Source organism: Trachymyrmex cornetzi, unplaced genomic scaffold (assembly GCF_001594075.2).
Source record: "Trachymyrmex cornetzi isolate Tcor2-1 unplaced genomic scaffold, Tcor1.1 scaffold245, whole genome shotgun sequence".
NCBI classification, from domain to species: domain Eukaryota; kingdom Metazoa; phylum Arthropoda; class Insecta; order Hymenoptera; family Formicidae; genus Trachymyrmex; species Trachymyrmex cornetzi.
Window position 1 is genome coordinate 514,109 of NW_017297113.1, and position 15,393 is coordinate 529,501.

The 15,393-nt window shown below is 33.4% G+C and overlaps 1 protein-coding gene across 1 annotated transcript in view; it reads left to right on the forward strand.

Moving 5' to 3' along the window:
- Positions 1 to 211: 211 nt before the first annotated feature.
- Positions 212 to 15,393, forward strand: part of Meltrin (disintegrin and metalloproteinase domain-containing protein meltrin) — a 107,525-nt gene continuing 92,343 nt past the window's right edge. Inside the window, 2 exon segments of the mRNA XM_018507667.1 lie at positions 212 to 552; positions 554 to 653. Of these exon segments, the coding sequence (XP_018363169.1) occupies positions 478 to 552; positions 554 to 653 (175 nt within the window). The 5' untranslated portion in view covers positions 212 to 477.

Genomic DNA, 15,393 nt, shown 5'->3' on the forward strand with positions numbered 1-15,393 from the left:
CAAAGTCAAATTTCCGGTATGAATATCATCAAATATATGATTGCAAAGATTTTTCCGGATTATTACAATAAAAACTTACCGAAATAAAACATGTTGTGAAATTCGCATTTGAATCCCGTGCATTACGGCGCGCTCGCGATCGCGCGCGCTCGGCCATTTTCGATGCGCCGCGCCGTGAGTGCGGTGACTCAACGTCGCCATAGTGGGGGAAGCGGGCGGTCGGGCAACGTAAGCAACGTTCAGAGGTGTCGCAACGGTCTGCGCGTCAGGAAGTATCGGAGCATTCGGAGCAATCCGGAGCCAGTCGGGCTGGGTGGTCGGTAACGTGAGTGTGGTGTGTGCGCGCGCGAACGACAGACGCGAGACAGCCAACGTGCGAGGAGCGTGCGTGTCGTGAGGAGCACCGTGGTGTCATGACGTTCGCGTGAGTCGCGGTCAACGCGTTCAGGCAGTCAGCGGTGTCCGAGTCTCAGGAACATGGCGCGCGATTCCCGGCGCGCCGATCCGCGACGCGTCGTCGCCGTCAACGGCGGTGGTGGGGGGGGGGGGGGGGGGGGGGGGGAGCGGTGCAACGGTGAGGTGCAAACTGGAGCTGATCCTTCTGACGCTGCTGCTGACGATTATCATCCCTACCGCGTATGCCGAGAGTCAAGGCGAGCCACCAATTTTTATACATAACACTTTTCCCTCGTCCTTGTCTTTCATTACTTTTTTCGCTCGCGATGATACTTGACGCTTCCAGCTGATCTCTCATGCTCGCGTTTCTATCAATACAGATTAACTTTAATCTTATTCTTATCTTTTAATTTATCCTTTATCTTTTTCTAGTTTTAAAAATGAGAAAAATATTCAGTGTAAACAGTTAAAGTCGGAATTAAAAGTAATCATTATTGATAGAAACGGATATCAGTTTGTTACACTCCGTGTTACAATCGCATGTAACTGTTCGTATTATGTAATTTGATTTTACGGGCATCGAAGTAGGTTGAAAAGCTGCCAACAGTGTCGTGAGGAAGAACATTCGCATTGATACTTTTTCGATGCATTATTTTCAAGGTCGTTCGATTGGCTCCTGCGCTGTATTGTTTTATACATTATAATCTATACGTTTCTTTCATTTGTCGTATATTTAGTGTTTGTGCCAAGTGCCGAATATACACGAAACGAAATTTATTCTATTTATTATTTACATATTATATGATGTAACTTTCTTGTTTGTTTTAAACTTGAAAAGATCCGCGGCTAAATTCACGCGGCGGCGATGATACATATATTATTCACGCCGCGTAAACATTCAAACCATTAGAGCTCCGTTTCTCCACGTTTTATTCGCGTTCCCGATTTACAACGTGAAATTTTAATCTTTTAATGCGCTGTATACATTGCGTTCAGGTAATCAAATTATCTTCTCGATTTTCTTAAAAATAATTTCACTGCTACATTTATTTCCTATATATAAACAGATATTTGAAGCTGTTGAAAGTGACAGATTAGTAAAATTAACGCAAGCGAATGTGTTATATTTAAAAAACATATCGTATATATATCTCACAAACTCAAATTACGTAATGATTCGCGAGAGTGAAAGAGAGTGAAACAAGGAGTAAAGGAAAGTAAAAAAGTATTCAAACGATGTTCGATTTATGCACACAGAAAAATACATACTGTACCAAATAATAATTACTTATTTCAAGTATTTTAAAAGTTCATATATCCGCAAATCTATCATAAGCGTCAAATCTGTTCAAAATATATTCTGAATCCTAATAAGTTTAATACTTCAATCAATATTATTAAATTAAAACAGGTTTGATTTGCTTATTATATCAAGTTACTTTTTCGATCGGTTTTATAATAGAATATTCTTTGAAAGAAAATAAATTCCTGTTTTAAATACATATTAATGTGTTTTTCTGAAATTTGTAATAAGTATATTTTAAGATTATATTATCAAGAAAATATGTTTTATGAAAATAATCATTACGTAAAAGAAAGAAAATAAATTGAGTAATTATTTGTTTTAGCAATAGATAGAATGATGTTTTTCTGTGTATGAATTTGATATTTTAATTTAATTTATACATTTTATTTAATTTGATATTTTAATTTAAATTACTATCGAATATGAGTTAACTCCCTCGAGTAGCACAATTCGTTGGCGAGATATTGGTTAAACATTGTCATGCATTCGGGATATATTGAACCAACATTGCACCAGTAAATTGTGCTATTAGGCCATAATTGGTGATTTTTAGATGGACACCAGCTCTTTCCGATTTTTTATTCACGGCAGAAAGAAAGTAAAAATTTTGAAGACTCCGCAGTAATTACGTAGAAAATTGGGTCTCGATAAAATAAGTTTGCATATATGTATAATGTATAATGCTTATAACGTATAGTGAATAAAAAATGGACACAAAGTTTAATCAAAAATTAATATAAAAGTTTAATAATGAAAAATTTTTAAGCTATGGTTAAGATGCTCTTTGAACATAAGTTTTATATCTTTGATATTCCATAGCTTGATATTCCATAAAAACTATCCATTATTAATGCCTAATTTCTTCACTTCCAGATAAGTTGCAGATAACCTTACCCAGGAGATATCTCCATTGTATTCTGGGAGATATCTCTTGGATAAAGTTATCTAGAGGTGAAGAAATTGGGCATAAGTCTTGCGTCTATATAACATATTTTGTTCAAATTATAAGCTACATAGCTAGGTACATCATATGTGAAAATTAACTTATTGCACCTCGATCTAATTTTTCATACAATTAATGCAGGATCCTTTAATTATGAATAAATTTATAATTGAGTAGTATATTAAAATAACATACTGATATAAAAAGAATAATACACAGAAAGGATTTGCTGCATCTAAAAATTCAGTTAAATATAGATCTGAAAATATGTAATTTTGTTATATCATCAAAATAATTAGGTATGTAGGACGCTCAAACTGGTTGCTAGAATGTCAAAACTTTTTGCAGCATTGCTCATCATGTTTGAGATTTCTATACGTAACTATTTTGATGAACCAACAAAATAATTTTCAAATCTGTATCTAGCTAAATGTTTAGATGTTTCGGCAAAATCGTTCTTTTCGTATATCCAGGAACAAAATTACCTAGTAATGATGATAATTAAGTTTTTCTGAAGTATCTAAAAATTTAGCTGGATACAGATCTAAAAATAATTGTGTTGAATCATTAAAATAATTATGTAGGAATCTCAAGTATGATAAGCAATGCTGCAAAAAGTTTTGATATTCTAACAATCAGAGCGCCCTGCGAAATTATTTTCATGATCCAACAAATTTATTTTCAAATCTATATGTAGCTAAATTCTTAGATACTTCAACAAAATCGTCTTTTCCGTGGAGAAAAATAGATTTTCTTGGCGCGACCAATATGATGCATGATGTTCTTATATGATGCATCGATCGATAAATCGTTTGGTACACACTTTTATTCGTGCCACATACTACGATGTGCATTGCATTTTCATGGCCACGCGACAAGCAACGTCATTGCCGTCTGATTTCGTTTAGAGTGCATGTCAATCGCGCGAGATGATCCGTAGTTTCTTTGGGGAATTCTTACCGCAGAACAGAATTTCTTTGCGTTGTAACATCGCGCTGCTATTGTGAGAGCAAATCCCTTGGCATTTAAATAAAACTTATAGTTACGTTATTCTTTGAATTCTTTGGAGTGGAATCTCATTCTAAAGAGTGAAAATTGAGCCAGTCTTAAAAAAAAATGTAATTCGATTTTCAATCTCTAAGAATTTCATTCTTTAGAGTGAGATTTACTTTCAAAGAGTTTTGGAACGTACGTATTTTTTTAGATTTTATATATAGTTTTATGCTTTTACATAACTTTTCTGTCTAAATATTTTAACATTTTCATCATAAATAAATTCTCTATTATATATCTTATTATCATAAATAAATTCTCTATTATGCTGTGTATTTGTCGCACACGTATTTGAAATAAAATCCGTATTAATATTTCAAATAATTTTTGCATGTCACGTTACGCAGGCTATGTAATTTTATTTTTAATCTCGAAATTGATCAATGCGAAATATATATATATATAAGTTCAAAAATACGTATTTAGCATTGACATATATAACGTCAGAGATGGAAAATCCAATACTTTGTGATTTTATTTGTAATATACAAGATGGATTTTCCCTAAAAAAGAGTAATTTTTGTTCAACATTTCACCGTTAATTACGTGTCGATAAATATTGTGCAAATATTAGCAATGTTCATTAATGAACATCAATGATTAAAAAATAGTGAAAAGGGGACGTTTTACCTTTTAATATCGAAAATTGATAAAGTTTAATTGCTTATTAAGAAAATAAGGTACGAGTTATAATGGAATGAATGAAGCAAAAGCAATATTTTTATAATCTGCATTGTATTGAAATCATGTATAAATATTTTATTCGTTTAAACCATATTATTCAGCTATATATGTATAATATTCGGATCTTTTTTCATATTACGTTATATACTTTCTTCGTTTTTTATACATATAATGAAATATTTGTGTTAAAAATTTTAACGCGGTCTTCAAAACATTGTAGCGTCATTATCGCAACAGGAAACAGGATATGAACACACGGAGAAAAATACATGGAGAAAACAATAGAATGAGCACGATAAACTTATATTATATCCTGACATTCCTTGTAAAATATTTTTTCGTAACAAAATCTATTGCGAAAATTACAACGTGACAGTCACCGCGTTTACGCTGAGAAGGACGCAATGAATCATTCTTTGTATCGACGACCTTTCCAAAGCAAGAACGTAATTACGTAAACCAGCACGTGCACCTCGATGACTTATTCTTTGTAAATGAAGACTGCAATTGCCAGCTATCGATTGTAAATACATAATTCTTATTAACGTAGCTTAAATTCGGAATGTTTCAATAAAGTTGGAGCTTTACTTTTAGTGTGATTACGGCTAAAAGCTTTAAATATAAATTTAACTTTAATCGAATCGATAAATGAATGAGATTTTTCTAACTTTGAATCGCAAGCTTTTTTTTTAAAGATAAACGAGACATTCGTATTGATTAAAAGCCTAAATTAAATTTTAACTTGAACGTATTCCTGTTTGATTATTATAGAGAGCTCTAAATGATGAATTGTCACGATCGGTTCCACCACAGTTCGACATGAATATAAATGATATCCCTCATGTGTAAAAAGGAGGTCTCTAGCGAGAATGGAAGTATCCTAACAAAGGGCGCCATGGAATTTATGTCCATTGTTGGATTCGGGGGAGGGGATCGGCAGTTCGTCAATGCAGTCGATAAAAATTTATGGGAGTATGTTGAATGTAAATGCGATGGCGGCGTAGGGTCGTGCGAAGGATTTATAGGGATTTACATTACAATTTATTTATTCTTTCCGGTCACATGTGAGGTGAAGTGCACGTTGGACCCTCAAAAAAGCCTTAACGTTAAATCGATCGCATTGCGAAATTCTTCTCGCGTTCCCTTGTTACCTGCAACGCATGGAAATGCTGCGCATAAAAATAATAAAATAATATAAATTTCTTTTACAATATCCAATATTAAAAAGTGAGAGAACAGGAAACGCGAGAAGGGAGATAGGACATAAGATAATATTATAATATAATTATACTTACGAACGTATATCATCAACATAAATCTCCAAGATGGTTAAATCTGCCAAGCTTTCGTACAAGCGCGAGCTGCGCTTGCAGCTGCATGAAAAAGCCGCCAGCTGCAAATGAGTAATGTCAGAGTACCCGAGCGATATGTAACGTGGTGGGAAAATGGTTAATCGCACTCGCGGCGGAGACGGTATAGAGACGTATAATCTTTATGTCGGCGATGCGTACACGTTCTGCGCGTTTCCTTGCGAAGGCGAAATCTCTCTCGGTGCATCGTATATCACTTCTCTAACTCAAATCGTAATTCTGGGATTCCACGTTCCTCTATTACAAATCATTTTTGACATGCGGTTATCATCAAGTTGTGGAATGTTGTTGCTTCGAACCCATTAAACGACTCTTTTATAAGTCAGTCTTGCATACAAACAAAACTGTTTTGCTCTTTTTAGCTAAATTAGAGAATAAAATATATTCTCCAACCTGTACTGGAAAAAAAGTACGATTGCAATTCTTTAATTGGAATTCTGGTTGAAAATAGACAAATCGAAATTTTCTAGTTGAAAAAAATCTATTAATAATTCTAGTTAAAATATAACTAGAATTCTGATTGATTATTATCAGAATATTTTCAGGTTCGTTTATTTTTTAATGTTTTCAAGAAATGTTTCTCGAAGTGTATATTGTGTTTATATTGTGAAATAAGCTGCATAATTATAATGAAATATTGACTTTAGTATGGACTCACGTCCAAGTTTCGCTAGAACTCGTTATTTTCTCGTTCTTCTCGGAATGCTCGACAAGCCGTGATGGTACCGACAAAAAGACCTTGAAGCTACTACTTGGTACTTCAGCGTACTGAAAGCTGTGGATCTTATCTGACGACTCTCTTTCGCCATTCGATGATTTCTTACAGTATTCTCAGCCCTTCCCGCATCTCCATAGCTTTCGGTTTCTGAGTTGCCTCATAATTAAGATTCTTATCGAAGTATAAATTCTCTGAAATCTTTCGTCTTTTACATCTACCGTAATATTTTCAAATATTTTAATAGAAATGTCGTAATAATGAACTCCCGTAAGATTTCAATTCAAAATGCTTTAATATAAATGTCGTAATATTGAAGGAAATCTAGATTATCACATGATAGGTTTTAACAAAAGGTTTACTGAGAAAAATTTTCAATTGGAAATGAACGAACCAGAAGATTCTGATTATATCAATCAGAATTCTGATTATTTCAACCAAAATTATAATATTATAGATTTAATCAGAAGATTCTGATTTGTCTATTTTTAATCAGAATTTTAGTTAATGCAACTATATAGATTCTTTTTCCAGCGTATAAATATATTTTTTCAATTTTTTGTGTTTTCTTCTATTTTTTAAAACTGTGATGTTTGATTTCACGACTTTCAACAATAGCTTCTTGGGATATGACTCTCGGAATAGGAATCCGTCCACGTTGATGCTCGAAGCGCTTTGCATTTCCGGTCCCGACTCGAGAGAGCGAATCATCACCAGTTGAGTCACCGTCGTTGAGCAGAACATCATTGCACACTCGGAACGGATGGATCGCTGTTAATCGATGATTAACGGCCCTCTCGACGATACCGACTTAGCGGAGGGTGCTTCTCTTGGGATCGGCGTGTTATTCATTAAGCACTCGCTCGTAACGGTGAGTGGCGTCTAAAAGATCGATTGACGACAACTTCGTTCATTTGTCGTTTAAATGTGAACCGACGATAAATTGCACATTGCTGTGTTTTCGAAGATGTTCTGTTGCGCGGAGAAAATAATACTAGTGTGTGTGTATTGATGGTGTCGTAATTTATACATGAAGTATCGACATGGTACTAGAAATTATCGTGGATCTCATTGGTACTAGAATTTTTTAAATTTTAGAAAAAGCTGTTTATTATATATGAAAAACACGGTGATAATTATATTTCTTTTAGTTTTGATATTTACGTAAAAAAGACACACACACACACACACACACACACAGAAAAATAAAAGAGATACCTAGTTTTGACCAATATTTTTTGCGTATATTAGTGAATATTACATAAAATTTTTAATTAAAAATATTTAAAAAATACCGGCACAACTGTCGCTACCAAGCTTATTCATAGTAATATTACGGTAACTATTGTGGCTTCCATATAGTTTAGGTATTTGAAGCAAAAGACCTCTTTTGAACGAGTTCTTGAAAAATATATTAATAAATCTAGTCTTTGTAGTAGGATCTTTCTAGAATAATCTAGAACTATAATTTTTCTTTCTACAATAAAAATGAACGATTTTTTGATAAAAAATCGCACTTTTTATATTTAGAAGTTAGACATTTTATCAAAAATGTAATGTGTACTACACTGAGAAAAATAGTCTGGTTGGATTAAACAGTAACTCTGGTGGAAAATGGACGAATCAGAATTTTCTGGTTATGTCTATTAGAATTCTAGTTGAGATAACTAGAATTCTGATTAATATAATTATTCTGGTAAAAACAAGAATTCTAGTAGATTTTACTAGAAATGTAGTATCAACCAGAATTCCGGTTATCTCAACTAGAATTCTAATAAATTTAACGAGAGAGAGAGAGAGAGAGAGAGAGAGAGAGAGAGAGAGAGAGAAGAGAGAGAGAGAAATTTCTGATTCGTCCAGAATTTTCAACCAGAAATTTTTTCAGTGTATTTACCATATAAATGCTGAATAGTTTTTTGAACATCCTATATTTTTTTCAGGCATAAATATTTGTCATTATTCGCTTTTATTACAATATCGCAAACTCTTGCATCAAAAATTGACTGGATGACATTTTGTTTGAACGAATTCAGTAATACATATATGATATTGAAATGTAAACTAATAAAATTTTGTGTTTAAATTCAAAAGTTAAATATATTTTTCGATATTCGTAAATACATGCATTTATGAATATGTTAGTTTAATCAATTTAAATATATAAAACGCAAATCTATAAAGCATAGAGTTTTGTAATAATAACCAATAACTAAAATAATTTATTAGTCACAAAAATCACAGATAAACACCATTTTTTAGTACTTTAAATAAAGACTATTCGTTTTTTTTACATAAATTCCTCTATACTTTAATTTCTTATATAAATACTGAAATGGTTTCACAATAATTATAACAGTTATGTTTTAATATACACTACGAATATTGAAAATCTATAGTATACGCAACGTAAACTATAGATTTTCAGTATTGGCAATCTATACATACATAGGAACACGACCAATAGTGCTTACTCAAAGACGACGTGAGAAAATTACTGAATATTCGTCATATTTACTTTTCAATATAGTAATGAACCATTTTGAAGACGATTCATTTTTCAATCTGATAATAATTCATAATAAATTTCGCATCTCACGTTCCCAATCGCGTATATCGACCCACGTATATCGACCACGAGCATCCCACGTATCACGCGAACGAAAGCAATTAATTACTCGTGTGGTTTCATCGAGTGGAAGCAATGGAGAGAGCATATTAATATTTCGCTTTCTCTCTCTCTCTCTCCCCCTCCCCTCTCTCTGTCTGTCTGTCTGTCTCTGTCTCTGTTTCTCCCTCGACATACTCGTTCAACGAGGGAGAAAGAAAAAGTGGGCAGAAGAGATTTTCCGGTCTCGCGCGGATGTCACAGCCCTGGGGAGAAATCGATCGGAAAATTCGCACAGTCGGACGGAACAACGCACGAGGTGAAGCACCTCCGTATAAAGAAAAAATCGAAGATCCGCCCGATCGATTACGGTCGCGGAGGTCGGCTTCACCAGATGGTAGGTATAGCTTCGCTCCAAGTAGGTAGTCCAGTCGAGAACTGCTATTCGACACCGAAGTTGCTCGTTAAATTCTCAACATTGTCCTATTTACCTACTTTGTAATAAAATCAACGGCGTATTAGTCGGCCACTATCAACGATCGATAAAGACTTTATTGCAAAAGAAGATGCATTGGTTTCTGTACTTCCTACATCCGAGCGAGCGAACATTACAATTTTTACTTTCGTTCATTATATGATGCGACCCGATTTCGTGACCTCGCTTCGGCAGACTGTATAGTGCCGCACCCGTTGTCATTATTTCTCAATTGCGTTAGTTTTATGTCGCTGCAGTGGTTACGTCCGTACTAAAAGAAGACAATGCAAATGTTGCATTTTGTGTGTGTGCGCGCGCGCGCGCGTGCAATTAAAAGTTTATTAGAGGCACATTAAAAATGAACATTCTCGCTTATAAAAGCTGCTCGAAATTTGTAATTTTCTTTTTCTTCTCTTTTTACGTAACCTTTGCTGGGAGTAGATCTTCATTTGCTGGAACTATAAATGCAATTCGCACCGGCTAACTGTAAAGCGCAGTGTTAACGGACCAGCCCGTTATATCGCGAAGAATGAATAAGTGTGTTGCACGCGGCATGTCGTTGCTTATGCCATAAATACGAGATGACTCGTAAACTCGATAGTTTTTTAGAGTCAAAGTAGCGCGTTGTAATTAATTTAACATCGTAATTGACGTTTGCTGTTTGAAATATGTTATAGCTTGAATGTATCTTTGAATACACAATAAATTAAATTTTTAAAAAAGTTTAGACATTTATTTATATTATATTTTTTTATTTGTAACTATTAATTAATTTATATTCTATACTCCGTCCGCCTGAATGTGAGTTTTTATTATTGTTAGTAACGCATATTTTGTATTTTGAAATATTCTTTTTGATATAGATTAGTTGCATTTCATGTGTGCGAATTCGTGTTGCCTAATCGGATTTCTCAAACTTGTAAGCGGCTTTGAATGAATCGACTTGATGAATCATCCACATGAGGTACTCGACTCATTAATCGAAAATTAAAGCATATTCAAAAATCCTGTTTTCGAGTACGTTCATTAGATTCTCCCTTCCGCATAAATACCACCATTAATAATCGCTAGTGTATATGTAATTTCAATGGCAATTAAACGGTCGTAAATACGCCAAATTCATCATTCTCGCATGCTGAATGCATTTGCAAAGCCGGCAAGGGTTGATGGAGTAATAACAGTTTACGGGTTTGCACGAGGTTCGCATGCATCAGTAGAAACTCATTACCATTTTCGATCGTATTATAGTCGATGGTATAAATAATTTGTTCGATATATCGCTTATCGCAATAAACGTTTGAAAATAAATTGTGCATACTAGGATTGTAACGCGTTCCGCATTATAGGTATACGTCATGCCATGTAACATTACATTTTTAACTATTCGTGTGTGTTATCGCGACTGAATTTACGATCAAAAGCCATATTTTGTTAAAATGTACACATGAGGAAATTACGTTAATCTGTTATAACAGTTTAATTACATTTTTAATATGTAAACTATGATTACGCGGTATTATGTTTTAGAGATAAAATCTCATATTAATAGATATCGAAATATATTCTGTAATGAAATATCTACTTATATTAATATCGATATTCTGTTATTTAAAACATTCGTTGAAGATACGAAATACGCTACAAGAAAAAATTAATTAATGATTACTTCTCCACACTGAAAGAAAAGATTGGCTGCTGCAGCAATTTAAATGGTAAAATATGGCATAGTATTTTTAATTGACTGCATACTGAAAAGAATTCATATAGTTTTACATGGAAATTACATGTTCATGACCGGAAAATTACCTAAATACGATTGGAAATTTACAATTTCTAGTAAATTTCCAATCATATTTAAGTAATTTTTCGGTTATAAACATGTAATTTTCATGTAAAGTTAATGAATTTTTTTCAGTGCAGCAGCCAATTTTTTCTGCGTTAGCTTATCCGTAATATATCAATATATAATTTCGACAGACTCACGCAATCAAAAATTGGCTGCTGCAGCCAATTAAAAATGCTATGCCATATTCAGCCAATCTTTTTTTTCAGTGCTTATCTTTTCTAATTGTAAGCCTTATTTTCTAACACTATTCCCTATATCATATTCAGGACGTTGCCACAATCCGCAGATTCATACTCGATTTAGTGAATTGTCCTATGGTTACAGGCAGGTCAATGCGGTGCAATCCCGATGAATATTGTTATCGCGATTGCATTAGCGCGCAGATGACATAGGTCGTTGGTACAATTCCGTCGATACCCGAGACGTTTCCGTTGCTAATTATCCTAATTGCACTCTGCATGTTCTATGAATAGATTGTATTGCCTATAGATTTGAAATCAAATTGTTCGAATTGTTCCACAGCGCAATCTAAAACAAAAGAAATATTTATTCTATATCAAACATCTTTTATTGCATTTATCTCATATAGCGCATGTTTTCATTTTATGAAGTCTCTTCTTCCAAATTGTTGCACTTTAATTTAAAATTAAAAGTCAAAACTGAACAATTCTGTGAATTACGGAGAGATTGATATAAAATAAAATTTACATACCGCTGAAATGGAAAAAATATAATATTGAAGGTAATGTGTAATCTATTCTAAAAATGCATTGTCTCTCGTTAAAATACACACACGCTCAACTTTTTAAATTTTATAAAAATTAAAAACTACATATGTATAACCACATATATATTGTATCACTTAAAATCGTGTATCAAAAAGTGAGATATTCTTCTTTCGTAAATTTACAGGGACTAAATTTTTTCTGCGTATTCGTATTTTCGAATTAAGTGCCTCGTAAAGTAGCGATAGATAATAAAGAAAGGAATATCAAGAATTGTTCGGAATAAAAAAAATTCGAGATTGTATGAAATATCATTTCGATTGCTGAGGAACAAACACACGATGCATTGTGGTTTGCGGAGTTCAGACTTTATTTTGTGGAATACGAGAAAAATTCGCCGCTTTTGCTTCGTTTTGCCGCTCGATTGAATGTGTTCCCCGGGCAGGGATGCAGCTGTCGAGAAAGGCAATGAAACTTCGCCCGCGTTGCTTTTACCTTTCTTTCTCATTGTGTCCCTGTCAAAATGCTCCATCGAGCTACCGGGTGTTCCCTCTGAAGGATAGAAAAGCGTCGCGACTGGCCGTTGGAGCATTCGGACAAAGAAAAAGATAGACAACGAAATGTGAAAATTGGTCGTATTTGGCGAAGAGATAGTCAGAGTGCTTTCAAAATGGGCAACCAAATACAATATCGCAATATTACATAAAATAGCTTATTCAACGCAATATCTTTTAGTAAATTTTTGTAGTAAATTGAAAAAAATTATAAATCAAAATCATAACTATAATTGGTATAAAAATGTGGAAATATAGAATTAAATTTTAAAGTTAGCTCTTTTTATGAAATAATTGCAACGTTGTAATTTACATGAAATTGAAAGAATGAAAATATAAAAATGTCATTGTAAAATAAAAATTCCAATAATTACATTAATTTCAATAATTTTTGCTACAGTTACAATATAAAAGTTTTTCAGAACACTTTACATAATAAACTTCTAATTGCAGCATTATTCTGGTTTATCCGCTTTTTTTATTTCTTTCAGAGGTTTATTCTTCGTTAACGGTTGAGAGACCAAACTACTTTAACGACCAAACAATAAGACAATTCGCCAAGTCCACGAAAAATATTTTTCTCAAGTATTTTCGATACGAAAAGAATTAGGATTCTTAAAGCCCTGTACTTCGTTGCCTCACTAGAAAACGGTTCATTGTCAAACTTAATGGCTTAATCGACTGGTAATGGAGAAGAGCACCGCTTCGTCTCCACCCATGACAGCAAACAAAGCATTTCTTGCTGCGGGTGGGCACGGCGACGCGACGATGCATCGCGATCGCAGCAAGAAAGCTTACGTGAAGGCGGTGGGCAATGATGCGGTGCATCTGCGCGTAATGTATGTCTTGAGAAGGAGTGCATTAGGTACATTGCGATGCACCTGGGGCGTTTCGCATACGAGTATTGCACGAAAGAGAATGAAAAAGAAAGATGATTGCTACCGTTTGCATCACTTGGGAAATCTTGTCACTCCAAACATTATCGTCTAAATTCGAAATAAAAATTGAAACTATGTATTTCATTTCTTTCGACTATTATTATTATTATTAGTTAAAATGATATGTAACATTTATCTTCTCCATCTTCATTTCACTATTTTGTCTCGATCCATTACCGCACGATTAGACAAAATATCGATAAGATTTGTTATGTGCACGGAAAGAACGATTTTGCTGAAGTATCTAAAAATTTATCTAGATACAAATGTGAAAATAATTTTGTTGGATCATTAAAATAACTACGTAAAACACTATAAATAATAAAAGGGCATAGAACCATTGTTTTATAACGAACATATTTAATTACAAAAAATATAATATCACATATAACGTAAAAATCTCAAGCATAACGAGCAATGCTGCAAAAAGTTTTGACATTCTAGCAACTGCAGTTTGAGCGTCCTACGTAATCATTTTGATGATGTAACAAAATTATTCTCAGATCTGTATCTAACTTATAAATTTTTAAATACTTTAGTAAAACCATCCTTTCTCTGTAGTGCCAAGAAAGACGCGATAATTGATAGTGTTTTTCAAAACGATCAGGAAATCTCAATCACGTGGTGCAGATTTAAGCATGGGCGTAGAGGATACGTCGCTCGGATACGCTTTGCGAGTGCTGCTCGAAACCGTTAAACTCAATGAGAATGATCGTCGACGTCGACGAAGAGACGACTCGTGCTATACGTGGGCGATGAGAAGCGATATATACGACAAAGTGTAGGCGAACCGTGTCAGTCGACGCATCATCCATGTCACCCGCAGATTGGCACGAATAGAGGATAAGGCATGCTTAAGTTTGATATCGATACTATTTGACCATTCTCCAGTCGTTCGAAAGTATCAACACTTTGCGATATGATGTGAAACAGTATACTTCGCAGATACAAAGATTTGTTTTGCAATATTAAAATAATGGAGAGTTGATTGATGTTTAAGGATACAGAATATTTTCGAAGTATTTTCTATATAATATTCGATGTTTTTTTATATTTTTATATTGTTTTTATTATATTTTATATATTTTTATATTTCCAGACATAGATTTATACAATATTAAAAAAAATGTTAAAAAAGTAAAGTATATTAATACTTTACATTTCAATATTTTAAATGGTTTCACATTATATATTTTAATACTTTTATAGGATGATTTATCGATAATTTTGTGTTAAGATGATTCAAGGGGAAGATTTTACATTTTCGCCTTCTTCCTGTCATATTACAAATTACTAAAAGAAGCTTGACAAGATTTCACAGAGGACTTCATAAGCTTTATAACTTTGGTTGGGCTTTGTTAACAAAGATGCCATGTAAATGAAATTAATTACCGTAAAATCCCTAGGGCTTTATATTCATACATTAATATCGCTAATGAAGAAACTCCTGAGTTTCGAACTTTCTGACGATGTAAAGTCAGATTAGGATTTCTAATGATTAATGGATGTAGTTTTTGTTGCTACATTTATTATGTTAGATTTATTATCAATATGGCTAAAGTTAACATGTCAAGTGTGAAGAAACATGTGGAGAAACATGAGTGTTTGTTAAAAAAGCTCTCTCGCTTTTTGTTTTTTTATTTAAATTGCTCAGAAAATATTTTCTTTTTTTGAACAATGTAGAGAATAAATATTCTCCTTGCAAACTCTTGATTTGAATTTAAGTAAAAGTTATATTAATTATCTTTTTTTAAATTATGCCTGTTTTTTTTTAGTAGGATTC